The sequence below is a fragment of the Rattus norvegicus genome, chromosome 15 (genome assembly GCF_036323735.1).
Source record: "Rattus norvegicus strain BN/NHsdMcwi chromosome 15, GRCr8, whole genome shotgun sequence".
NCBI lineage: Eukaryota > Metazoa > Chordata > Mammalia > Rodentia > Muridae > Rattus > Rattus norvegicus.
The window spans coordinates 89,089,990-89,116,434 of record NC_086033.1 but is presented as its reverse complement, the minus strand read 5'-3'; the positions used below and the strand labels follow the sequence as shown (position 1 = coordinate 89,116,434).

The 26,445-nt window shown below is 45.2% G+C and overlaps 1 protein-coding gene across 3 annotated transcripts; it reads left to right on the top strand.

Moving 5' to 3' along the window:
- The first annotated feature begins 4,508 nt into the window (after positions 1–4,508).
- Positions 4,509–9,626, top strand: Spry2 (sprouty RTK signaling antagonist 2). 3 transcript variants are annotated; one of them, NM_001393836.1, is made up of 2 exons: positions 4,509–5,033; positions 7,777–9,626. In NM_001393836.1, the coding sequence occupies exon 2, from the start codon at positions 7,828–7,830 to the stop codon at positions 8,770–8,772; it is 945 nt and encodes a 314-aa protein (NP_001380765.1). In that variant the 5' UTR covers positions 4,509–5,033; positions 7,777–7,827; the 3' UTR covers positions 8,773–9,626. The 3 variants fall into 3 exon arrangements, with proteins under 3 accessions (NP_001380765.1, XP_063130412.1, NP_001012046.1); XM_063274342.1 differs by lacking the exon at positions 4,509–5,033 and adding an exon at positions 5,107–6,212 and having other exon boundaries at positions 7,777–9,605; NM_001012046.2 differs by lacking the exon at positions 4,509–5,033 and adding an exon at positions 6,593–6,758.
- Positions 9,627–26,445: the final 16,819 nt, after the last annotated feature.

The following is a 26,445-nucleotide window of genomic DNA, read 5'->3' as shown; positions in this document are numbered from 1 at the left end:
TTTGATCCAATGCCCACACAATGAAAAGTATAAAATTAAAACATCCACAGATGTGGAAACCGTGCCTGCCTGCCTGCCTGCCTGCCTACCTATAATTCTAGCATTTGGGGAGCAGAGGCAGGAAGATTGCCCAGACTGGAAGGCCAGAGCCAGCTACATAGTAAGAGCTTTTCTAAAAATAAACTAAAATATCTTATGCATTCAGAAGCCAAATCTTGCTACTGTTACTAAACACTACCAGTGTTATTCAAAGACAAAGCCACCACGGATTCTCACCTATGTGAGGTTTTAGCATCTATGTTTAAAAAAATAATATTCTTGAACAAAGAAAACACATAGGAAAGTAAATGTAAAGTTGAGAGGACAAAGGCTAAGATCTCTGAACATGCAGACCTACAAAGGAAATTTAATCTTTAGGCCAAAAAACAAACGTATGGTAAAAAGCAATGAAAAGAAGCAGTGGATTCCTTTCTAGCCTTGTTACAAAGTTTCAGCCCTTGTCTGACTTTGCATAAATTGTAGTAATGAGGTGCAAGTATCTAGCAGGAATATTCATTCATTAACTAGCACAAACCACAGGTGAATTCCAGCTAAAGGGGAGCTCTCTGAAAAGCAGCAGACAGACAGATGGGAGCCTGAGGCTCAAGGTCACATATCAGGACAACTCCTCTCACCCTAGGATAACCTTAGAGCCTGCACTGGATTTAGTTAGGGATAAAGGACATCTGCAAAGAAGGTTAGATTCTGAGATAAACTGCTTCCAGTCCTCCAAGCAATCTAGATAAGACATCAAGTGGTCTCTTTTGAATTCCTTTGCTTCTTTACTGAAGCCACTCCCAATTCCCCTCCTGGAGGCATTATCAACAGAATGTGAGGAATCAAAGAAATTCAAAACGTAAAATGGTAACAGTCATGGCTGCCAAATCAAAAGGTCCCCACTGCAAAGAGCCCTTTCCGTAGGAAGATTCCAGGAAGTCCTTACATAAATGAATTTTACTACCTCAGTTGGGCAGTAAAAAGAAATGAAGGCTCTAAGGTCCAAAATGTAAACTGCTGTCTTTAAATACAAAAACAAAAGCAAAGACCAAACAAACAAAATATCCCTTTGGTAATAGAACAAAATGTCTAAATACTAATTCTTTGTGCCGTCAAAAGCACACTGTATGTTTACAAAGTTTCACTTAGGTTTTCAAAACTAAGACCAAACCTAGGAAGGTGAAGGATTTTTGTTGTTGTTGTTGTTGGTTTTTGTTTTGTTTTGTTTTGGTTTGGTTTTTGGTTTCTATTTTCCGAGTCTTCGAGACTAGGTTAAGAGCCTTTTAAAGATACACTTCGCCCATGCTGTGAAGAAGACCAGCCCGCAAGCACAATCCTAAACAAGGTTTCAGTTCACTCAACATAACTCTATAGAAACTTGTTTACACTGTCTTCTTCTACCAAAGATTGGAGGAGGTGAAATTCATGGAATGTTTATATTCTGCCTCGTTAAAAAACAACAAATGAGGAGGACTATAGATATGAAGTTCAAATAAATGCAATCAGAAGATAAAGCCAGATTCGAGAACTCACTGTACACAGCAGATTCTGCTCAATGTAAGTTTATTACTTGACGAATCCTGGGAACCTGGAGGTGAGTATCATTGCGACATTAAGTCCCTTGGGCTTGTTTTTGCTTTGCTTTACAGTGCTTGACAAGTGGTAAAGTCTCTGCTTATGGCAGAGTTCTCCTTCTAGAACATTCTGCAGCACATCTGAAAGTGAGCTTTCTCTGGATGTTTGTCTGAGCGCTACTCCAGCTTTAATTTGTGAGTATAACTTGATTTGGAGGCACAGTGCTTTCATGAAACACCTCACTGTGCATATACAATGTATGCACAAATACAATTCGTCTTTTATATTTTAACAGTAGTCTTTGGAAGCACAATATGGTAGCTTATACATGTCACTGGCTGAAAAACAATAATGCACCAAGATAAAGCCTAAGGAATAATTTAAAAGAATCCAACAGATTCTTGCATTTACTTTGCTCTTAAGTTACAGGTAAAATGTTTTCCGAGTGTGAGGATTATGGGAGATGAAAAACAGTCGATTATTACCTAAAATCCTTTCTAATTTATGAAAGACAAATATGAATTCTTACATTCTTCCCCAAGCATCCGGAAGTTCCTGATTTAAATTCTATTTTATGCTTTGATTCCTAATGACCTGTTGGCAGAGATCCTGCAGTGCTGGAGGAAATGACATGGGGCAAAAGTCTCCCAAGGAGCGGCCACCGGGTGTAAGGGTGTGGGTGGGGTGGGGTGGGGGTGTTTCCCTTGCTAACTCTGCTTTCAGATGCTTGCTAGTCACACACCAGCAATTCCTTCCTGACGTGCTTCCCACAGCCTGCCTTTGACCTCCTAGCTCCTGGGTGAAAAACTTGAGGGTCCTCGTAATCGAACCAGATCAATCTCAAAGAGAGGTGGTAAGGGGGTGGCAAGAAATGCCACCTGTCGTAGCGTTTATACTAGACACCTTAAAATCCCGAAGCCGGCCAACCCACTTCTTCGAAAGGAACCCCTCCAGCACGTACTGAGTGCCACAGAAGAAAGCAGCTCGAGCCCCGCGCCTGGCGCTCGCCCCCTGGCGGCTCCTTCGGGAAGCGCAGCGGCGCCCGCGCTCGCTCGCCTGCTGAAGACTCCACGGATTCCGACGCCGCACGAGCCGCGGTGGCCGGAGAGGCCCAGCTGTCCTGATCCCAGACTGTCTGGGACGCGACGGAGCCGGCCGATCGAGCCTCTTCCACCCTCAGGCGTGGGGTGAGGGGACGTAGGCCAGCGCCCGGAAATAACGCATGCCACTTCCCCTGCCATCTCTAGTTCCAAACCCCAGGCGAAGGAGAAGAGTCGTGGAGAAACACCGAGAGGGCAGGGAGAGCGCGCAAACGAGGCAAATGGGGTGCCAGGGACAAAGTAGAGAGATACGTCGCCAGAAGTCAGCTAAGAGAACAGGGTGGCAGCGAACAGGTGAGGGCTGGAGCGAGAGAAATCAAACTCCACGTTTTTAGGAGCTCTAACCTCGCATGGTGCAAGGTCGCAGGTGCTGTGTGGGAAGTTTGACCTTACAGCAGGTACTTTCCGGTTTTAAAAAAAAATTAAATTCTCAGCTAAAATTGCAACACTAGCGTGTGGATACATTTCAGTGACCCCCACCCCGCTCCCCGCGTGCTTCCACGTGCAGGCACCTTAGTCCAGCCACGGCCAGAGCGTATGTATTTTCTGTATTTTAAATAGTTAACTATAGTCCGCTTCCAACAAGAACAGGAGGAACATATATGAGAATGTTCTAGGTGACAGATAGTGGGATTTGAAAGATGACGCTCTTTTTATTTATGGTTTCGCGAAGGAGGACTTCTGTAGGGAAACAGACCCCCCCCCCATTTCGGAAGTCCATGATGTCGCCCTGAGTAATCGCGTGGGTATTACAGAATTAATTTAAAAGGTTTTTTGCATCGAGCAAAACAATACAAAAAAAATCTTCAAAAGGCCTCCATCTATAGATAACCCCTCTTAAAAATGAAATTCTAACAAACTACAAGTCCACACACAATCAAAAGCCAATCCCAGTCAGAGCAGAAGGGACTTGAAACCCGAATCTACATTCCGTTCCTCCCGTACAAGGCTCGGAGGTGGGGGAGGCGGGCTGTGCTGGTGCCCGGTGTATAATCGGGTTAATCCAGTAGACAAAGAATAAACCAATAGCCCTCCCACCTCACTTCCCGCTCCCCTTTCCCTCCCCCTCCTGCTCCCACCCCCACCCTCTTCGCCCCCTGGGCATCGGTGGGGGGTGGGGTGGGGGAAACACAGGAGAGAAGAGGTAGAACCGAAATGGATTCCAAATCGAATCCAAAAAGCTGCAGCTCGGCTTTCCACGCTAAGGCTGTGCGGCCGGGTTAGTTTGCAACGTCCCTCCTTCTCCTCTCCCGGCGGCGAGGAAGAAAGTTCCCTAAGTGAGCCCCAGCCCGCGGCTCGTGGCCTCTGGGGGGGAAACCCTTAAGGTCAGTGTTTCCTTGAAACTAGATAAACTGACCTCGCGGCGGCCAGCGCGGCCCCGCGTGACGGCGCCCGGGCTGCAGGAGCGACTGGGGACGCGCGGGGCGGCGCGGTTGCCCTTTTGAATGCCTCCTGCGGCTCGGAGCGCTGGCGGGCGCTGGAGTGCGAGTGAATGTAGCCCCGCGGAGCCAATGAGCTGGGACCGGATGCGATATATCCTCTGGGACAACAACTGCTCTGTTCCGCCTCGGATCCACATGACGCCATTTACTGCTGCCGCGGCCGCTGCAAAGCTCCCTGCCTCCTCCGGAAAGGCGAGGGCGCAGGCCAGCGGCGCCCCCCCGCCCGCCCCCCATCCCCGGCCGGGCCCCAGACCCTCCTCCCCCGCCGCCTCCTCCTCCCCCTCCGCACCCCCACCCCCGCCTCGGCTTCGCCGCCGCGCCTCCGCAACGCCCAGTCTGCACGAGCGAGAGCTGCGCGCCGCAGCGCCAGCGGAGGAGAGGGGCCGGCGGAGCGCGCAGCGCCCAGGCCCCCGCGCGCGCCCGGCCCGGCCCGCGGCCCCGCGCCTGCCTCCGCTCGGAAGCAGCCCCGGGCCCCCAGGACTTGGCGAGCTGGCCTTAGGTTCTTTGTAAGGCCGTGCTCGCCTCGCTTTCTCTCATCGACCAGGAAAAAAAAAAGAGAGACTCGCCAACGTTGGCGCTTCGGCCTCTTGTTCATTGAGAAAAAAAAAGGGAAAGAAAAAAAAAAGGCAGAGGAAATACTCCGCGTGCGCTTCTGGAACGGAGGTCATCTCTCTAGCTCGGAATCCGGGAGGGTTCCAACGGTGGAGGATTTGGCTTCCAAATTTTCCCGTGGTTTTAATCCTCCCACCGACTGCTTGGAAGTTGGACTGAAGCAGAGTTTGGAGAGAAGGAAAAAGTTTGCATCGGGACTGGATTTATTTGCACATCGCTGGAAGAAGAGAATCCAAGGGAGAGGGGTTGGTGCAAAGCCGCGATCACGGTGAGGAGCATTTGGCTTTTCCCCTTCTGGAACCACAGCCGGCCGGGAGTGGGGTCCGGGTTCCTCTCTCCCCCTAAACCCGCAGGCTTCCCGGGAGGATCAGGAAGCTATCCCGCGGATCTGCTTCGCCTAGAACAGGGGTTCGGCCACGGCCGGGCTACAGGGTGCGCCGGTGCAGTGTCCCCCGTCCCGCGACAGCTCACTCTCTTGCGGGGTTTGGGGCGTTGGACCGCTTCACTGCGTTCTACTCCTACCCCTGCATTGGCGACGATTCAGTCGCCGAGAGCCTTAGAGGGAGGGAAAACACTTTGTGTTTTCCAGGTCGCTGTTGCAGGCTCTGGCATTGCTAACCTGTTCTTCCATTCGGTGGAGGCTAAGTTATAGGAGAGCTAGCCTGCGGCGGGGGCGCCTGTGGGGTTGGGGTACTGGGCTTCTCACCTCTCCACCTCACCGGGGCCGAAGCCCGGCGGGCGAGCAGAGGGTAGAGTGCCAAGCGGAGGGAGTCCCCGCCTCTGCCCGGTGTGGACAGTCTAGCCCGGTGCGGGTGGGAGCGTCGCCCAGCCTGGCGCCGCGTCTCTGCGGTTCGGAAGTGCAGCTTTCTCTTTTTTTCCGTTCTTCGTGGTCGGCCTAGGTCACGCTTTTTTTTTTTTTTAAATATATTTGGACACTTAGGCTGACCTAGACAGGAAGAGAGTTATCAAGTGGTCGCGGTCGGTTTCCATTACCTGAAAGTAGGTGGCAAAATAAAAAGGCTAGTTCCCCCCTCCCTCTTTTGTGTTACTGTTTTTAAGATTTGGAGTCTTAACGCCTTTTTTACAAAGGGGTTTCTGTGTCGGTTTGCCCCACCCTAGTGCTGAAGTCCTTTCCCCCTAATCCTTAGTCTGATCACACACTGTTCTTAATGGGGGTTTCAAAGCACTCTCAAAGGGGGAGGGAGAGGAACTGGGAGAGCGCAGAAGGGTGGAAGGGGGGCGCCTGCGATGGAGGCGGCCAGGGATCTGTAGAAATCACTTTTTTTTTCTTCCGAAGATGCTACTTTCCCTAGCAATCAGGTCCTCACGGAAAGTTTCCAGTCCGGGGGCTCAGAGTTCTGCATGCCTGGCGTGTGCAGTCTGGCTCTGGATAAAGCTATTTTTCTTTCGTTTTAAGAATCATGTCTTATTCCTGATCTAAAAAGAGGTAGGCGTGTGCAGATTGCAGACAGTGCCCGCTCCGGTCATTGCACCGTGGAGTCGCCCTGGGAGCGTGGGTCTATAAGACCTCCGTGCAAGCTGTGCGTCCTGAGCCAGGCTCTCTTCCTCAGGGCGTCGGATTTGGAAACTTGTGAGGACAGGCGTTTTGAGGGCCTTCGCTGAAACACCTTGTGGTGACCTTGCAGCGGGGGTGGGCGTGTTAAGAGTGGCTCCCCCTCTTGGGGCTGGATGGCAGTTCCTCTTGGGTTGGGGGAAATTTTAGCCGCGGGGGTGGAGGAGGGGGAAGTGTGCTCGTGCCTTGCATGACACGTCCCCTTCGGAGGCGCCCGCGCCCCCTGCCTGCCTGAGCTTCTGCGGATTGTACACGGGAGGGGCCGGTCTGGCCCTTGGACCGCATCAGTCGGCTTGGAGAAAAGTCCCCCGGGGTTCTGGCTGAGTCCCACCTGCTGGGGACTGTGTGGGGGCGCTGATAGAGCCGATAAACGGGTTGGGTTGAAAGCGAAGAACAGCCTTGTGTACCTTGCTGTTGGAGGTGAGCAGATCCGGTTTTCAGCTCTGCCTGGTTTGTCACCTGCCTTGTTCGCTGTCCTTTTCCAAAAAGCAGAGGTTGGATTAAAAATCCGGTTTTGCATCTTTCCCTTTGTATTTTCATGTGGACTCGGGTGAGGGGATGGGATGGTACTTCCTAGACCGAAGCATGACTGTAATTTTTAAGTTCACTTGACAAGATCATAGGTTTCCACTGTAACACTTCAGATTTCTAAAACTTTTCTTGTTGCTGCTACTTGCTTGGTGCTCTCGGGTATTTTTCAACACGAGGAAATAATTTATTTTTTGCATGCTTTATTTGTAAAACAAGAGAATGACTTGTGGTTCAGAACCTAAGGCATGCATAGGCTTTGGGTCTTGTAGGATGTTTGGTTCACGAGTTGTGGTCTTATATGAGTTTGTTTTCCTGTGCTACCTAGTGGGATCCGAAATGATTTATTTTAATTATATAACTTTGTGCTAACATGCTTATTTAAAATTTCACCTTAATTGCCCTTGAAATGTACTTTTTATGTCCTAGTCGTCCTAGGAGATTGGGAAGAGACAGTGATTATTACTCATAGTGCAAGGGTGATGTAAAAACCCAATTTAATCGGTACTTATTAGTGTTTAATGTAAAAATGATCATGTCAGACAAACCCGTTTCAAAATCTGCAAGGTATGTCTCTGAAATTGTTGGTAGCACTGTTAGGCATGCTCCAGTGTCGATTTCCAATTTTTTACACTGAACCCAAGCTCTTTAAATTGCCTGTTTATTTGAGTAAAGGATCCAGTGGATTGATGGTCTCTGCCCTTCCTAAGATTACAGGACTGTCAGTGCCTAGCCATCATTTTCACTTTTGAGAACGTACCTTGATCGGTCGGCTGTTCTACTCGCCACTACCAGCGCCTATCCAGTCCTATTTCTCCAGAGGTTGTGGGAAGTGAAGAGTCAAGTCCGGTGGGTGGAGAATGGGAAGTCTTAGAGTGTAAACCATTTTCTTTCCTCTTGGTTTCCCCAGGAGTTCAGATGTGTTCTAAGCCTGCTGGAGTGAACACACCGCCAAGATCTGATGGAGGCCAGAGCTCAGAGCGGCAGCGGGTCGCAGCCTTTGCTGCAGTCACCCCATGACAGTGGCAGGCAGCGTGGGGAGCCGGACCCCAGAGATGCCCTTACCCAGCAGGTACATGTCTTGTCTCTGGATCAGATCAGAGCCATCCGAAACACCAATGAGTACACAGAGGGGCCTACTGTGGTCCCAAGACCTGGGCTCAAGCCTGCTCCTCGCCCCTCCACCCAGCACAAACATGAAAGACTCCACGGTCTGCCCGAGCACCGCCAGCCTCCCAGGCTCCAGCCCACGCAGGTCCATTCTTCCCGGGCCGCTCTGTCCAGGTCCGTCAGCACCGTCAGCTCAGGGTCTCGGAGCAGTACAAGGACAAGTACCAGCAGCAGCTCTTCGGAACAGAGACTGTTAGGATCATCCTTCTCCCCTGGGCCTGCTGTTGATGGGATAATCCGAGTGCAGCCTAAATCTGAGCTCAAATCCGGTGAGCTTAAGCCACTGAGCAGAGACGATTTGGGTCTGCATGCATACAGGTGTGAGGACTGTGGCAAGTGCAAGTGTAAGGAGTGCACCTACCCGAGGCCCCTGCCATCGGACTGGATCTGTGACAAGCAGTGCCTTTGCTCAGCCCAGAACGTCATTGACTATGGGACTTGTGTGTGCTGTGTGAAAGGTCTCTTCTATCACTGCTCCAATGACGACGAGGACAATTGTGCTGACAACCCGTGTTCTTGCAGCCAGTCTCACTGTTGTACGCGATGGTCAGCGATGGGTGTCATGTCCCTCTTTCTGCCTTGTTTATGGTGTTACCTTCCAGCCAAGGGTTGCCTTAAATTGTGCCAGGGGTGTTATGACCGAGTGAACAGGCCTGGATGTCGTTGTAAAAACTCAAATACAGTTTGCTGCAAAGTTCCCACTGTCCCCCCAAGGAACTTTGAAAAGCCGACATAGCGTTATTAATCAGGAATACTGCAGTAATGAGGATTGTTGCCCCACCCCCACCCCCTTCTTTTTAACACACATACACAACCTACTAAACAGTTGTAATCGTGGCACTGTTCATAGAGGGTTAGGGAATTTGTGGTTTGCAGTGAGATGCTTTTCTTTCTTTTTTCCTTTTTTTTTTTCCTCTGTCCATGTGCCATTTTTTAACTGATACGCTTGCTAGAGAGTTCAGCTAGTCGGAACGCCAGGGAAAGGCGACAGAAGTTGGTGGCCCCACGTTATTGCATAAGCTAAAGCAGCAAACACCCCCAGGCGAAGTTTTCTCTTGTTTGTGAATAGCCCTTGCAGAGTTTGTAAATCAGCAGATGGCTCCCCGACCCCTCCTTGTTTTCTCCAGAGATAATGTGCTATATTTTTGTATATACGATAATATTTGCAACTGTGAAAAAAAACCAAGTTGTGCTATACTCCCGTGGCACAGTCACAAAATATTATACTAATATGCTGTACATTCGGAAGAATGTGACGATCGGTATGTTTTAGATTGTATTTTGCCTTACAGGAAGCCTTTATTGTAAGACGCTGACTTCCCTTTGGACTTGATGTATATTGTACAGTTACAGTAAAATTCAACCTTTATTTTCTAATTTTTTCAACATATTGTTTAGTGTAAAGAATATTTATTTGAAGTTTTATTATTTTATAAAAAAAGAATATTTATTTTAAGAGGCATCATAAATTTTGCCCCTTTTATGAGGATGTGAGGGTTGCTGCAAAGGAGAGGTTACAGATGCTATGTTCAATATAAAATAGAAAATATATTAACGTTTGAAATTAAACTGACCTTGTTTTGTCTTGTTTTACCTGTTTTTTTGTTGTTGTTGCTGTTGTTGGTTTGTTTCAAATGCCAAAAGCCACATTTTACGTCAAGGTAATTCTCTCCAATAGGGTTGCTTATCTGGACAAGACTCCAGTTAGGGCAACTCCATGGCTTTCACAGGCAATGCTCCCTGTTGAGACAAACCAGCTGAGTATTGGAGTCTGAGTTTTGTTAAGTGTTTGAGAACGTCCTTTGGCTCTGTTGTGTGCTTCCCAGGCTTGCTGACCTGCTGGCCTGCCTTGGCTCTCTACCTGGCAGTTCTGTTCTGTTATCTTGAGCTTACTTATTTAGAAGACATTCCAGAAAGATTAACGGTTAGAATTTTTTCCTAATATACAGTCTCAAACATGGATGTCAAAGATACTCAAAACTAGAGGAACGAGTTTGCTCGACAAACACTGAATGCTCGTCTGTATGTCAGACATGGAAAGTGTCTGTGCCCAGGCGGATCCTTATAACGGAGGAAGAAAAAATGCTCTCTTCACAGAGCTGGTCATGGCTGTTTCTCTTACTGTATATTTGCTTTAAATTCTGCAGTTCATCAGCATCGCACCATATTCTTTGTTGGAAAAAAAAAAACATTAAAGAATGTTATTTTGATTCAGGTTGGTCAAGTACTTCAAATCCAAGTATGCTGGTTTATATCTCTGACCTGAATCACATTATATAGAAAGTCACTTAGTTTTACTCCCATGTAAAAGGGCAGTGTAGCAAAATGCTAGTGTGTTCAGAGCTGTCCTATGGGAACAAAGACACCACAAGCTGCTACAGGCCCATCTTGACAACATTAGTCACTTTGTGGGTGATTTTTTTTTTCCAAAAGTATAACATTTTGCTGCCAAGAATCCCCGGAAGTCTAGGAAATTATTTACCTGCCCTTATAGCTTAATCTCTTGTTTCCTGTTCTCTTGTGTGAAGAGGTCTTAGTGCAAGCTGTCTTCTGTTTTGTTTTGTTTTGTTTTTAATGGGCTTTCAAGGAACCCTATGGCTGCCTAAACTCTCAGAACCGTCAGTCCTCTGAACTTCCTCCAAACAAGACAAGATTCAATTAATTTAGAAGTTGTTTACTTTCAGCCTCTACTCGGATACTGAATGCTCTTGGAATGTTGGGTTTAATGTGCATTCTTAAATTTCTCACTGGTGATTTCAGGGAAAACTAGAAATGTAGGGAAAAGCAGCAGGGCTTTCTTACTGATGGTATTTCTAAAAGATTTAGAAAGCACAATCACTCTAATTTTCTGACTATTAGCATTGCGTGTGTGTGTGTGTGTGTGTGTGTGTGTGTGTGTGTGTGTGTTATAAAAATGGTGAAAGTCAAAATTCCCTTGGACTGTGTAAGCAGATTTCAGAGCAGTTTTGAACACAAGTGGCAGCAGATGCAAGTGAGTGCTTACTGAAGTGAGATTTAAAGCTTTCTTTATAATTGCCAAATCAGAATCTCTGATGTGGCCTAGAGGTTTGTATTCACCGTCGTTCCAGAACAGGTTATCTGCAGTCTGGGGCTGCTGACCTAGGATGGCGTTATACTTGAGCGTGTTTTTAATGAGCCCGGATGTCAAGCGTGTCCACAGATGTGGAAGTCAAATGATAGTCCACTGAAGTTAGGACAGAGGACGTGGTGTGCAAATATGGTGAGTGCCAGCAGAAATAATTTGTTTCAGTAGGGAAGCTGGATTCCTCGACGAGTTCCTAGCTGACCTATTCAGGGATGAATAGACCCATTCCAGTATATGAATTCATTTTTAGCTTATGAAGATTAAATACTTAGGACTAGATAGATTAAAAACAGTCGGGTCTCACGCATTGCCTGTAAGGGTCAAACACAATGACTTCACTTGGGAGTAGAGGAATAATCTATAAAGGGTCAGTTTCTATTGGAAATTAAGACACCGGTAAAATACAGTGAGTTGGTGAGTCAATGACCTACCTTATTTCGGATAATAACTGACCCAGACAAAAGTAAGTGCTGAGCATGGAGTCAGTTTTAAATTTTTTGAGTCATCTTACATTTTTCTCAAATCTGCGCCTACTGTGTATTCGAGATTCATTTACCAATGACAACTTGATTGTTGTTACTTGAAACATTCATTTATGTGTTTTGAGGGAGAGATTTGAAGGCCTTGCCAAATTTCTGCCATGTTGGAGCATGCTCTGGGGATTGTCTGAAAGAAGAAAGCCAAACCCAGGGATGTAATTCCAACCGACTGCTGGCGTACCTTCTCTTCAGTACATGTCTGTCCCAAGGACTTCAACTCCAGAACACCTAAGATACCAGTGGTGCCTGATGACTGGGCCTGCTCCCTGCATCCCCACGGCGCCCAGTCATGACTTCACAGGTTCACTGTCATTTACGAGCTTCTGGGTGCATAAGGAAAGATTTCCTGGATTCGGGATTTCAGTTGGAGTTACACCCACAAGTGGCCGCTCACCTTCCTTTCCTAGGTGTGCAAAAGGACCACAGCATGGGCGGGGACTCTCGGTTTTGACACTGATTAAATTCTACAGCAAAGAGTCATTTGTTTCCAGATACAGCTCAGGATAGTGTTTATCATGTATGAGACCCGGGATACAATCCCTACCATTTTCTTACACACACACACACACACACACACACACACACACAGAGAGAGAGAGAGAGAGAGAGAGAGAGAGAGAGAGAGAGAGAAACACATTTTTATCTTAATGTTTTGGGCTGTTTTAGTAAAAAATAAAAAATGTTCAAGAGGTGTAACTCACTGGGCAGAGCCTGATACCCTGCAGAAAGCTCTGGATTCAATCCAATTCCAGCCCAAACCAGGCATGGAAGTGGGAGCTCGTAATTCAGACACTTGGTGGACCAGGAGGGTCAGCAGTTCAGAATCTAGCTACATACTGAGTTCAAAGCCGACCTAGCAGACTTCATGCCGAGCAGAAGTACTATGAAAACCGTTTATTCACAAATCATGTCATTTTGTCCGAATCTAACCTTCTATTGACTGTATCCATTAAGACTAGCATCATATTAATTTCCATTTTTGGACAAATACATCTTTTTTTTTTCTCCTGAGAAAACCCGGGTCAGAATTTTATCAAGGCCTACCTGGTTTAGCTGAACACTGGCCATTGTGAAGGCAGACATCGGAAGAATTCCATCACCGGTTCGGCTGTTCATCCAAAGAGAACGCAATTAAGACCCACGTACTCAGTACTCCCGGCTTAGATGGCACGGGTTTGTTTCCGTCTCTTGAGAGGACCTTGGGAATGGCACTACGCATCTGGTCAAAAGGAGTAGTCATTAACTAGGAGCCAAGGAAGACCACGAGGGCTGGGAAACCGGCTCCGTGGATAACGTGCCCCACTCATGTGAGGACCCAGAAGTCAGGCCAAGGAAGGCGTGGCTGCTGCCTGCGGCAACTCATCCCCCAACTGGGAGGATGTAGACATGGAACCCCTAGGTCAATCTGGCCAACTACCCTGAGTTGAATCCACCCGTCCTGGGGCAGCCAGAGGCCGGTCTTAATGTATAATGTGAAGAGCGATGAAGGGAGAGCCTCAGAATTTACTTCAAACCTCACAGGCGCGTGCACACACTCACATGAACTCACATCCACACATGTGCTCGTGGGACACCGGAAATGAAAAGCACTCAACACGAGCACTTAAGTGACCATCGACGGCCAGCAGGTGCTCCACGTTTTACTTAGCACTGCTTTGACTTCCGGGTTTTGACTTATAGTCTGTTTTGTTTTGTTTTGTTTTTTTTAAAGTATGTCTTAATTGGTAACTTGTCCTTAAAACTAAATGAAATTAGAATGCAGCTTTGGCCTCTGGCTTGGCTTCACGGAGGCATTTATAGCTTAAGCATACCTAGAGGGGTTTATTTTTCAAAACAGAGGAATTGTGTGATTATCAAACATTCTCTCAGCATGGAAGAAGGTCAGAACAACCATAGGGCCGTTCAATTTAAATTTCATTCATTCATTCATTCATTCATTCATTCATTCATTCATTCACCCATCTATCCATTCATTCATTGAGACATATCACAAACAGACCTCAAATTCATAGTTCTATTCACCCTCTGGAGGGCTGGAAATACAGGCTGCAGGCTGGCCTGTTAATTTCTGAGTGTCTATGGCATAGGAGTTGAAAGCCTAGTTAATCTGATGCAAACAGGTAGAGAGCTTGGAGGTGTAAGCCTTGTGTTGTTAGAGCACAGCAACCCAGCACAGGCTAGCCCAAATGTGCACCCTAGGCTTGCCTCCTCAAGGCAGTTCTGCTCCCCCTTCTTGCGCTTTGTTTTCCAGTGGGGGTTTTTTGGCTCTGAACTTTCATCTGCAGCCCTGCTATATTTATTCTTGATTCTCAAATACAACTCACAAAAGTCTTCCTTACCAAAAAAAAAAAAAAAAAAAAAAAAAAATTAAATAGGCCAGACTTTAGGTCTCTGGGAATCGCTGTCAATAAAATGCTTGTCTTGCAGGCACAAAGACCTGTCTTGGAGCCCTAGAACCCATGTCAGGTAAGCTAGACTTGGGCAGAGCACGCTTTTAGTCGAGGTGTTCTCTGACTGCCCCACCTCCGTGCACAAACATATATGTGAGTGTGCTCGTGTATTTCATGCACACACACCACAATGTAGATTAAAAGGCACCAGAGGAGACATAATTATGTTGAAAAGACTCACTTATTAGTTAGTGCTTTTCTAATTCTTACTGACATTTATCTCTGGCCATCAGCACAATATTCTACCCTGATTGTCCCTTAAACGAGGACAGGAAAAACATGAAAAAGAAAAGAAGTGTCTGCCCTTTACCACTGTTCTGCCCTGATTGGGGAAGAAAAAAAAAAAAAAAAACTTGTGGTTCTTGAAACCAGGTGCCCATCTGCAGGACCTAAGCAAAATAGTTTCTGTTTTTGAAGTGTTTTCCAACTAACATCCGGCATCCTGATTGGTTGTATCCATGGCCCTTTGCACTCCTGCTGCTTGCTGAGAAACCTATTTGTATCAATTCTCATCTCTCCAGAATCTTCTATGCTTCCAACTTGGTCTAAATGCAGCCCTGCTGCTCCACAGTAAACAAGACGCACCTTGAATGCAGGCTGCTCACACTGGACGATCGTCCTGAGGTCCTGCTAGAAAGTCACCTAAGTTCAGAACAACATTTAAGGATGTAGGTTAACCACACACCAGTGAACCGCCTGACACCCATCAGTATATGGGCAGCGCAAACTGGGCTCCATGGGTTATTTAAAAACAAAACAAGACAAAAGGATGTGGAGAGGAGGGTGCGGAGGTGGGGGTGCATCTGGGAGGAGTTAGAAGTGGAGGGTGACTATGATAAAAATACAATGTCACAGAGGATTGCCTTATCTGGTAGCAATGGGAGGAGAGGCCCTTGGTACTGAGAAGGCTTGATGACCCAGCCTTGTGGAATGCTAGGGCGGTGAAATGGGAGTGGGTGGGTGAGTGGGGGAGCACCCTCGTAGAAGCAGGGGAGAGGGGGGAGGGGATAGGGGATTTGTGGAGGGAAAACCGGGAAGGGGGATAACATTTGAAATGTAAATAAATAAAATAACCAAAAAATAAAAAAATTAAAAAAAAAGAAAGGAAGAAAGAAAAAAGCAAAAAAATTTACAATGTATGAGATTCTCAAAGAATTAAAATTTGTTTAAAACGAATGCCTGCCTATCTAATAATGGTCACTGAGGATTGTTATATAGCCTAGAGACCTTGCATCCCTGCATCCCCGGCAATAGTGCATACAGAGCCAGAGAAGGGCAGTATCTTCTCCAGGATAGCTTAACAAAAAGTTCCTCAACCTTGGGTTGCTATTCCCTTAGGGGTCCCAATGACCCTTTCACAGGGGTTGCTAAGACCACAGGAAGACTCAGATATTTGCACTACGATTCATAACACTGGCAATGTTACAGTTAAGCAGCAATGAATACAGTTTTATTGTTGGGGGTCACCACAACATGGGGAACTGTATTAAAGGGCCACAACTTTAGAAAGGTGGAGAGCTGGTGCCAGGGGAATGGGATCTTGACTGGCCAGGTAAGGGACTGACTCCAGGAAGATGACACAGCCATGCCCTCGACACTTGGCTTTAGCTGAGGTGTCTCCTGGAATCTGGACCAGCAAAGTTGGGCTAAAGCCTGATTGGTTTCACTTTGTTGCACTCTTAGCTACTGAGTAAAACCTTAAACAAACACTGAAAATAACCAGCTCTGTCAGAAAGTACTGACTTCTTACTTATCATCTGTGAAGTCACCCGATGAGCCCAGTAGGAGGCCTTCTGAGACTTTGCCCTACGCTGTGAAGAACAGAACTGTCTGAGAACAGTAGAACTGCTGTAGCTCCTAGGTAGAGCGGTGGCCTAGCATGTGGGAGAGCCTAGGTTGGATCCATAGTACTGCTAAACAACCAAGCTTTCAGGCCCAGGGTGCAACTACTCGTCACTGACTAAACTCTTACCGTGCACCTTATTGTTGTAAATTGTGATGCCACAGATGAGAGAGGAGAGAAAAATGGTCCTCGAGCTTTCCAAGCTGATAATCTGAGACTTAGGTGCTAAGTCTTGGAAGAAGACTGATAACATTATCTACTTAAGGTCTTGGGTGTCTAGTCCCCTCGCCTCAAGGTCCATTAGGCAAGGCCTTTAAGATTTTTTGGACTTCACTGCTGGCAATAGGAAGGGAAAGGCCAGGGGTGATACCAACAGCCTACAATACAAAGTACTTCTCTCAAGATCCAAGAATTACCCAGTCAGTCTGCCTGTAAGCCTAATTAAGCAGACCTCCCTGCTACAGGGGGCGCTGAGGGAGTAGTGAGGGGAATGTGGCCTGTCATTTTAATGTGTGGCAAAGAAGGCTGGCAAGGGAAGACAGTTCAGACCTGGGGACATGACTGACCCTAACTTCAGAAGTATCTGGAGTTCTTAAACAAAAACCACCTTATGTTTACCGTCCACTCCTGAATCTGGCTACTATGATTTACTGGCGCGCGCGCGCGCGTGTGTGTGTGTGTGTGTGGGTCTGTGTGTGTGTGTCTGTGTGTGTGTGTCTGTGTGTGTGTGTGTCTGTGTGTGTGTCTGTGTGTGTGTGTGTCTGTGTGTGTGTGTGTATGTGTGTGTATGTGTGTATTCTGGTAATTTCTGAGGTTTGTTGTTTGAGTTTTGTTTTGTTTTATTTTGTTTTGCTTTTGTTTTTCAAGACAGAGTTTTTCTGTGTAGACTTGGCTGTCCTGGAGCTCTCTCTGTAGAACAGGATGGCCCTGAAACTCAGAGATCCACCTGTGTGAGCCCTGCGGTTTGATTTTAAGCAGGTTGTCAGTATGTAACCCTGGCTGGCTGTAACTAACTGTATATGTATAGACAAGGCTAGTCTCAAGTTTGTATACATTCTGTGTCTGCCTTCAGAGGTCGGGTTCACAGGAAAGCACCACCTGGTTTTGCTTGTATGTACATTTTGCAGTTAACTTTTTTTAAAAACACTTTTTGTTTTCCTATCAAAAGCTGTTTTGAGAATTTTTTTTCAGAAAGAGGATTTTAGGAATTCATTCGAAGTCCCAGGAATCGCATCTTTAATTAATAACTTCCCGAGTGAAATTTCGATGATATCATCGACCTAAGGTTTTGTGGGTGGGAGGAGGTAGGTTTTATGGCGGTCGTTTGTGGGAGAAGATCCTTATACAAATCGGAATCTCTGAGGATGCTTAATGAGCAGTTGGCGACTGTAATATTCACTAGAGAATAAAAGGGGACTGAGGGTCTTCAGGAGTATGAATAATAAGAGTCAGCAAACAGAAGCAGCAATTGTTAGCTTAACGACATAGTGAACTGTTAGCATTGTTCATAGAGAAAGGATTATCCAATTCTAAGATCTTCGCATATTTATTTCTAAGGCTAGAGAGTATTTTACAGTCAGCGGCGTTTTACGCTTGCCACTGGTTAGACAGTAGTCTAACACACTGGACGCGTTTGCTGTCCTTGAACTGGACCACGGTTGTGCACAGTGTCCTACTTCAACTGAGCATACATGCAGCTTTGCGTTTTACATTTCAAATTTGACTGTTGCTAGTGCAAGTGAAAAGACCTATCCTCTAAAACCAAGAATATGTTGTCGGATTTTACATTTGGTAGGAAAATTAGTTATTGCGGAAATTATTACAATCCAGTTCTCCTGGGAAACAACCAACAACTGCTTCGTAAGACCTAAGAGGACTCCAGCCTGGTAACGTAAGACTTTAATCCGGCACTGGAGAGGCAGAGGCAGGTGGATCCATGTGAGTTGGAGAGCAGCTTGGTCTGCATAGCGAGTTCCAGGCCATCCGGCGCTACACAGAGCAAACTAAAAGATGTTTTCACAAACTTATCAGTCAGCACTTGACTTTCCTCAGGGTTCAAGCACAATAGTGCCTCTTACCAATTCACTGTATTTTAAATGAACTTGTTTTATTTCGTGTGTATGAGTGTTTTGCCTGAGTGTCTAGAGGTGCACCTCACACATGCTTGGCTCCCTCAAACCTTAGAAGAGGGTTAGATCCCTTGGAACAGTAGTCGTGGATGGTTGTGAACCACCGTGCAAGCGCTGGGAACTGAGCTCTGATCCTCTCCACAAGAACGGCAAGGGCTCTTGACCAGTGACTTACATCTCACAACCTCTGTTGTACTTTAGATATTCTGAGATAATAATTATGACCAGTAAAAAATATTGAAAAGAGATGAAATTTGCCTGGGATTTGACAGATAGAAAGTAAGGTGAGGAAGCTGAGTCCAGGTTAAGCACGGTCCTCTTCAGGAGACTACATGGACCAGGCTGGCTGACAGAGACGCTTATTCATTTGAAGAAGAAATGAAAAGGCTCTGGGAAGCAAGGTAGAGCCCCCGTTCCCAGAACTTTATCATACCTATCTAAATGGGATTCCAAAGCTTGTTTAATGTTCCAGAGAAGAGTTCCATTTCTGTGAAGAACCCTGACAGACGAGATCTTCACTACCCAACATCTGTCCCCAGTGTGTCCACCTCCTGCCGCTTTTCCTGGTGTCAGCCAGTCTCTCTCTTTCCTGTACACATCCATCATGAACGTCGTGCCTTTAGGTAGGGTCCTCTCCAATGTTCTCCTCATCCGTTCACTGAGAAATTGTTTATTCATCCATCCTTTTACCTCTGTGTGTGTGTGTTTGTATGTGTGTGTGTGTGTGTGTGTGTGTGTGTGTGTGTGTGTCCTTAAACCCCTACCACACATAGGGTCTCCTGGCGGTTTACTGTCACATGCACACAACACACATCAGTTACTCGAGCGATTATGTGTTTACTGTTCTCACAATTAGAACATGTACATGGCTTACATTTAGATTCTCCAGATTGTGCTCACTACCTGACGATATTTACTATTTGATTAATGAATTCAAGAAAAGTAAAGACATACTAAAAAATAGCCAAAAAGACAAGACTATGAAGAAGTGACTAGTTTAGAAAGCTTCACTAATCAGTTAACATGTAACAATAGTGAGAATTACTCATCTATCTTATCCCATTATAAGAGTTTTAAGGAAGGGAAGAACACCAATATCTCAATGCCTGGCAAACATTTGATACTACCTAAATGTCACTTGAACAAATGGAGTATCATTGACCACAATACAGCCATTGTGTAGATTGGCCAACTGTCATTTCATATGTATGTATTCTTAGATATTCATGACCCTTGACACAGTTTTTCCCTCTTAGGTTACCAGGACTCTGTACTTATTTAATCACTTCAACTGGAAAGATGAACTAGAGTGCCAGGAGTGGTGGCTTATGCCTGTGATCATAGCATTTGGGAGGCAAGAGTTCTAGGCTATCGTGGACTATGTAGTCAGATCTAGGCTTAAGCAAACAAAACAAGAACCTTCAAATAAACAAACAAACCAAATACCAAGAAATGTGTACTAGTGTTCCTTGATCACTAACAATTAACAAATTAAATGGCAGAGTTAAATGTTGTTTGAGTATTTGGTGGCAATAATTTTCCTCCTTAACCCCTTCCTTGCTAGAGGATGCTTGGATAGCCTGCACACACGGATCTGTGAGCACTAGGAAGACAGACACAGAATTACAGATAGATTGACTCATAAACATAAGGGTGAAGGGAAAGGAGGAGAACACACCTTGAACTGGTCACTCAGGGTGGGTAGAACTTACCTGCAGTTGAAATGCAGATTTTGAACAGCCTATCACAGCCTGAGCCAGGAGCTCTGGCAAAGGTCTATTACGGTAGGAGTGATGGAGTGAGAGAATGGTTTTATTTTGGTTTGTGTGGTTTTATACATAGTCTAGCAGGTTCAAAATCTGCAGAGGGGCCTGGATGCCTGCAGCCAATATACCAATTTAAGACTCAGAATTACTATTTGCTCAGAAGAGGGCATTGTATTTCTTTATAGCCTTTGATTCATTAAATAAGGCCCACCTACATAATAGTGGGCAATCTGCTTTATTAAAAGTTTACCAATTTAAATATTAATCTTACTTCATTCTTGAAGAAACATCCAAAATGTTCTATGGGTACTGTGGCCTATTCCACTTGTCGCATAAAATTAACCAGCAGCTGAGGCTGGAGAGACAGCCCAGTTCGTAAGTGCACTGGTTTTTCTTCCAGAGGACCTGAGTACAATTCCCAGCACCCACATGGCAGCTCACAACCTCTATACCTCAAGCTCCAGGGGATTCCACACCCTCACATACATGCAAGCACATATGTGCAAAACACCAGTGCACATAAAATACAGTTGAATAAATCATTAAAGAAAAATTAGGCAGCTGCAGCAGGAAGGACCCGAGAAACCATGAAGTTAGTCGAACAGCTACATTGTATTTGTTCTGTCTTTAGGGGTTTGTCAATGTATTATAAGTTAATTGTCTGGTGACAACTGTATGGGATTTCAACTGTTGGATAATTAATTTCTTCTATTAAACAGAAAGTCATATTAAAGCTTATAGACTCTATGCTTCTATTATAAAAACTGATATTTTCATGAGTACTATGCCTCTATAACATTATAAAAGAATAGCTTCATTGTCTTAGGCTACCTAGTGGAAGCTTTAATGGGAAAACACAAAGAATTACTTTTGATGCAGTATCTATAGCCAAAGTGATTGACTTTGTAGCATCAAAGATAGCATTTCTCACTAGCGCCACCATCTTTTACTGAATGACCTGTGGTGCGATTATTAATTTAATGTCTCTGAGTCTCATATGAAGAAAAGATTAAAACCATGTCCCCCACATGCCCCTCCTGGCTGTGGGTTACTTCACAATGAAAACCAAGCTATGTTGCTCTCTTCTTTACATAGGTTCTTATAATCCCCTCAGAGGTATTTTTTTTTTTTTTTAGTTCTTTTTTTTCGGAGCTGGGGACCGAACCCAGGGCCTTGCGCTTCCTAGGCAAGCGCTCAACCACTGAGCTAAATCCCCAACCCCCCTCAGAGATATTTTATCCTATACTCTAACACGTGCCTCTGGTTTGTGGCATAACGATGTATTAATAAAAAACAGCACAATAGAGGGTAAGCTCTGGTTTCTGCTGGTTTTTTCTTCTGTCTCATAGAACAGGATGGGATAATACCATCCATCTCAGACCAACTGCCATTCTTCATGATGGCATTGTACCTCTATTTTGGGTTTTTGTTTTGTAGTTGTTTGGGGTTTTGTCTTTGTTTTTGTTCTGTGGGAGGAGAAAGGAGGTATTTAGTTTTGTTTTGTTGTTGTTGTTTGTTGTTGTTGTTATCGTTGTTTTGTCGTTTTTTTTCCCGTGAGTTCCAGACCTGCTGATTGGAGTGTAGCAGAGTGTCCTAGTGCCCGGAGGAATTCCTTGCACATATTGATCCCATTTTGTTTGCGATCCTTATAGACAGCACAGAGAGGTCTGTAAGACAGATTATAATATTTCTGTTTTTCACTGTTGCCTGTGCATGAGAGAATTTCCTCAAATCATGCACTGAGCAAGAACACCTTGACTCGACCTCAGCCCTTGATTCCAAGCACCACGCTTATGGCGTTGCTGATGCTGGTCTCACCGACGCTTTCAAACCACAGCACAGCTCTTAAACGTGCTCGGCACTAAGGTCTGTGCTCCAGTAGCCTCGTTCCCCCACATCAAACTGCTCCCTACGCGAGGCAGTGCGTAAGAACTCTAATGCTGCTTCGCTGTTGTCAACTGTCATTCCGACCAATGAGAGTTCTTCATTCCTTCGACTGAAGCTTCCTTCAAGCCTATTGCTTCTCTGCAATCCAATTGCAGAAGTACACAGGACCTTCGTATTTTATAGATACGTTCCTTAATTTGGAAACATACTTAAAGAGAAAACCGTGAAAACATATTTCCTGTGCCCTGCGTGAGTTCCCCTTTTAATGACCCAGAGCTGAGAAAGTGCTGGAACATTTCAGACTTTAAAATGACGGACTGTGTAGACAAAGACTGGGTGCAGCCTTGTGCACGCTGCTTCAGTCTCTGTGAGTTCACATGTATTCTGTTTATGTTGATTTAGAGAACCTTGTCTTCTTGGTGTCCACCATCCCCTTTGGCTCCTACACCCTTTCTCCTCCTCTTCTGCAGGGTTCCCTGAACCCTGAAGTCAGGGATTTGATGGAAATCCCCCGCCCATAGGGCGGAGTGTCCCAAGGTCTCTCACTCGCTGCATATTGTCTGGCCGTGTCTCTCTGCATTTGTTCACATCTGGTGGAGGAGGAAGCCTCTCCGACGAAGGCCAAGCAAGGTACTGGTTTATGGACTTCGAGTTTAGTGATTTTTTTTTCTATTCTTCTCTCATATATTACATCCTGACTGCAGCCTCCTGTCCCTCCCCTCCTCACACCCAAGACTCCATGTTCCCTCCTCCCCAGATCCACTCCTCCTCCATTTCCCTTCAGAAAAGGGCAGGCCTCCCAGGGATGTGAACCAAGCACATTTTATGGGAGTCCTGAGTGTGTGGACAGAGTAGGTCTCTGTTTCTTGTGCCTTCTCTGGGGCTCTTTTCCTTCTGTTTGTTGGTTTTGCTCAATTCCAATGTGTTAGTTTTTGTTTTATCTTGTTATCCTATGTATTATATTAATTATAATTATTCAAAAAGTGATGGAATGGGGCTGGAGAGATGGCTCAGTGGTTAAGAGCACTGACTGCTTTCCAGAGGTCCTGAGTTCAATTCCCAGCAATCACATGGTGGCTCACAACCATCTGTAATGGGATCTGATGCCCTCTTTTGGTGTGTCTGAAGACAGCAACAGTGCACCCACATACATGAAATAAATAAATAAATCTTTTTTAAAAAAGTGATGGAATTATTTTCTAACCACTCTGATTGAGTAGACCTAAAATAAGGAAAGAATAGTGAGCGTGAAAGGCACACAGCTAAATTTTATGTCCTATTGGAATTTGCTAGAACTTTATATAAGGCTGCCTGAGGACTCTCCTGAAGTAATGACAGTGAACTCCCGCATGCTAAGCTGGTTACTGACGTGGTTTAGACGTGATTGATGCTCCAAAGGCTCGAGCGACGAGGTAAGGTTAGCTTTCAAGGTTAGGATCCTGGAAGGCAGAAACACTGCAGGAAGTGGGAGGTAATTAGGTCCCTCAGGGTGCCAATCACAGCAAGGGTTACTGAGTCTCTCCAGGCAGTGGGCTAGGTCTCTCCAGACTGCACCGCTTACAGGGAGACCGGGTTATTTCCATCCAAATGTGTATGCCCCAGCTTGCTCTCACCCAGTTGCTCTCACTGTGTGGCCTGTTCCACAGTGCTGCGCTCCCTAAAATGTTCTAGAATCTGCTAGAAGATTCCATCCGCTGTCAGGATGTAGCATGACATCCAAAACCACTTTCCTTCTCTTAGGTACTGTGAGGGCCATATAAAACAGACTGTGACAGTAACTCCAACAGTGGTTCTTCCTCCTATATAGGAAAACAAACAAACAGGCTAACCTTTGGAGTGTGGCAGATCTATTTTTATCTTTGCATACATTTACCTGCCTTATATACTGTTAAGCCCTATGGTTCATGTAATCAATGTTTAAAAAAAAAAAAAGGATCTGCTTAAACTTTCAAGCTCAACAGATTGGCAGGTGCATGGGGATAGGCGTGCTGCTCTCTGCCCGTCCTGCCAGTCACCTGACTTCGTCTCCTCCCCGCAAAAGTCTCCTTTGAATTTATGTGTGTATTTATTCTCTTTTTTCTTCCAAGGGAGTTCTCATACACACACATTAAGAAGATGAGGCGCGGGTTTTACTTGAAAGGCTGAACCTCTTGGTTACCTGCCTAAAGCCTTGGAATGAAGCCGAAACTTTAAGTAGCAAGTTAAACAGTAAATAAATTCTGCTAATGGCTATTAGATTGCTAGCGGGGGAGCTTAGTATAAGGAGTGATTCTAATTAAATAGAGAACACTGGAGAGAGCCGGAACGTTTCAAGAATAGATTTTTGTCTCCCATGCCTCATTAGGAATATAAAATCAGCTTCTATTGTGGGAATGACAACCTTTCAAAACACCGCTCTTTTGCCGTACGGAGCTGTAACCTCCATTTTCAAATTTTGAATTTCTTCTTTTTTTTTTAGTAGCAAAAGGTACTTTTATAGCCCTAATCCAATTAAAGCCATGCCAAATCACCACATTCTATTTTAAGTTAACAATAATTTATCTCTTGTTTAGACACACGGAGAGGCTGATCTCAGCCCTTGTTATAGAATCACAGAATTCAAATTCTCGCCTCCCAGTGCTTCTTAGATGAGCCTAGAAGAGTTGGGGGTGGCCTCCCTTTCCTCCTGCTTCACACCGTCTTCTCCATCCAGAGTTTGCCCACCCAGTTGCCTGACAACCATCACTCAAAGGTAGAGAGGAAAACTGGAATAGAGAGGCAAAGTAACGGACTTAGTTTAATGGAAGGTCATTCGTACCAGTTTAGAACTTAATTGCACAATCCCTTGAATTATAAGGAGAAAAAGAGAAAAGGATTTTGAAGTAGCCTAAATGTTAAAATATACCTCTACCTCCGGAGTACTTTCTGGGATGGCGAATACACACACTTCTAGCTAACTGCCTGGAACCTTGACCCGTGTTTGTTCTACAAATATAAACCCACAAGATGTTTAATGTTCAGAAGAAGAAGAAAGACTGTTTATCCATTGTTTATGTCATACAACTGTGGCTGAAAGGAAGTTTTAACTAAGAGGGGGTAAAAATACTTTAAAAGTGAAGTAAGTTTCTCGGACAAACAGGAAATGCTCCTGTACAGAGGAGTCAATGGTTCAAACGTGATGACGTCACGGGAGTCGATGGTGCACCCTACCCAATCCTTAGGAAGGAAAGGACAGCTTCCTGCTCCCCTCTGTCTTTTCCCTGAACTAGTCCTCGCAGCAGTTTTTCCACGAGGAATCACGTTGCCATGCTGTCGCGCATGCTTCGAGCATCATTTGCTCACGTAGATCCTTTGCGAGAAATATACATGCAGCTTGGGAGCACTCCTCCAACAAGGATACCTCTGAGCCATTTATTGGTGTATCTGTTTGTTTTACTAAGGGAGTAATTTCCTACATAAATAAACCGACCCGCTTTATTTATTTATTTTACTTACTTATGCAGTGTCCACATGGCACGCAACCCTGAAGTCACCGATACTCTCACAAAGCTGGGCTCTACCAGAGGAAACCTGTGTTACCTCTGGTCAACGTCATGGCCTCTCTCAGAAGAGCTTTGTTTGCAGGGAGGACTGACATTTTAGAGCTACATGATCTGGATTGGGGGTCACGTCTAACTTTCAACTGACCTAACCTTGCTTGCACTCACAGCTGAACAACAACTAAAATACTTTATTGTCATGCTGTAAGTCCAGGTAAGCTGTAAGACAATGAAAGAACTATATTTGAAAAGGAGGGCAGAGAAGAGAGTCTGAGAGAAAATCAGAGGCTATAGGGCTTGGAAAGTTTATGGGAAATACGACGTCGTTCTCTGTTATTAGCAAAGTGAAACACATCTGAAGGATTGTTTTATGGGATTTGACACCCTCCCCAAGACTTAGAAATATCTAATTATCAATGAAGTCTACTCATTGATATAATCTATAGGAAGAACAAATTTGACCCTCTCATAACAGCATACTTGTAATTCCAGTACTCCCAAGGCTGAAGCAAGAGACTCCTGAGTTTAAGGGTAGCCAGGACTACTCAGTGAGAACTTGTCCTAAAAGAAAAGGGGGAGGGGCTGTAGAGATGGCTCAGCGGTTAATAGCACTGACTGTTCTTCCAGAGGTCCTGAGTTCAATTCCCAGGGGGATCTGATGCCCTCTTCTGGTGTGTCTGAAGACAGCGACAGTGTACTCACATATAAAATAAATAAATCTTTAAAAAAGAAGAAGAAAAAAAGAAAGGGGGCGGAAAGATCTGTTTTTGTAGTGTTAATAATATAATTAAACATCAATTATTTTAAAACTTCCATCACTCTATTTTTATATTTTTACTTGTGCTGTATGTATTGCAGAGACAATGTATTAACGTAACAATGCTTGCACATTTATAATTTATAGCACACTCAACACTTCAGTGACAGACTCATAAACAGATACATTTAACTATCACCAAGTTAGAGAAAAAAAATTAGAACATGATTGAACCAACACAACCCTACACTGGGTTTCTTCTATGGAATGCTATGGATAATAATACCTAATGTGATATGTGTGTGTGTGTGTGTGTGTGTGTGTGTGTGTGTGTGTGTGTGTGTGTGTGTGTTGTTTTGAAAAGTGCTCAGCAGGGGTCTGGATAGATGACTCCTTGGGAAGAGCCCTTGCTGT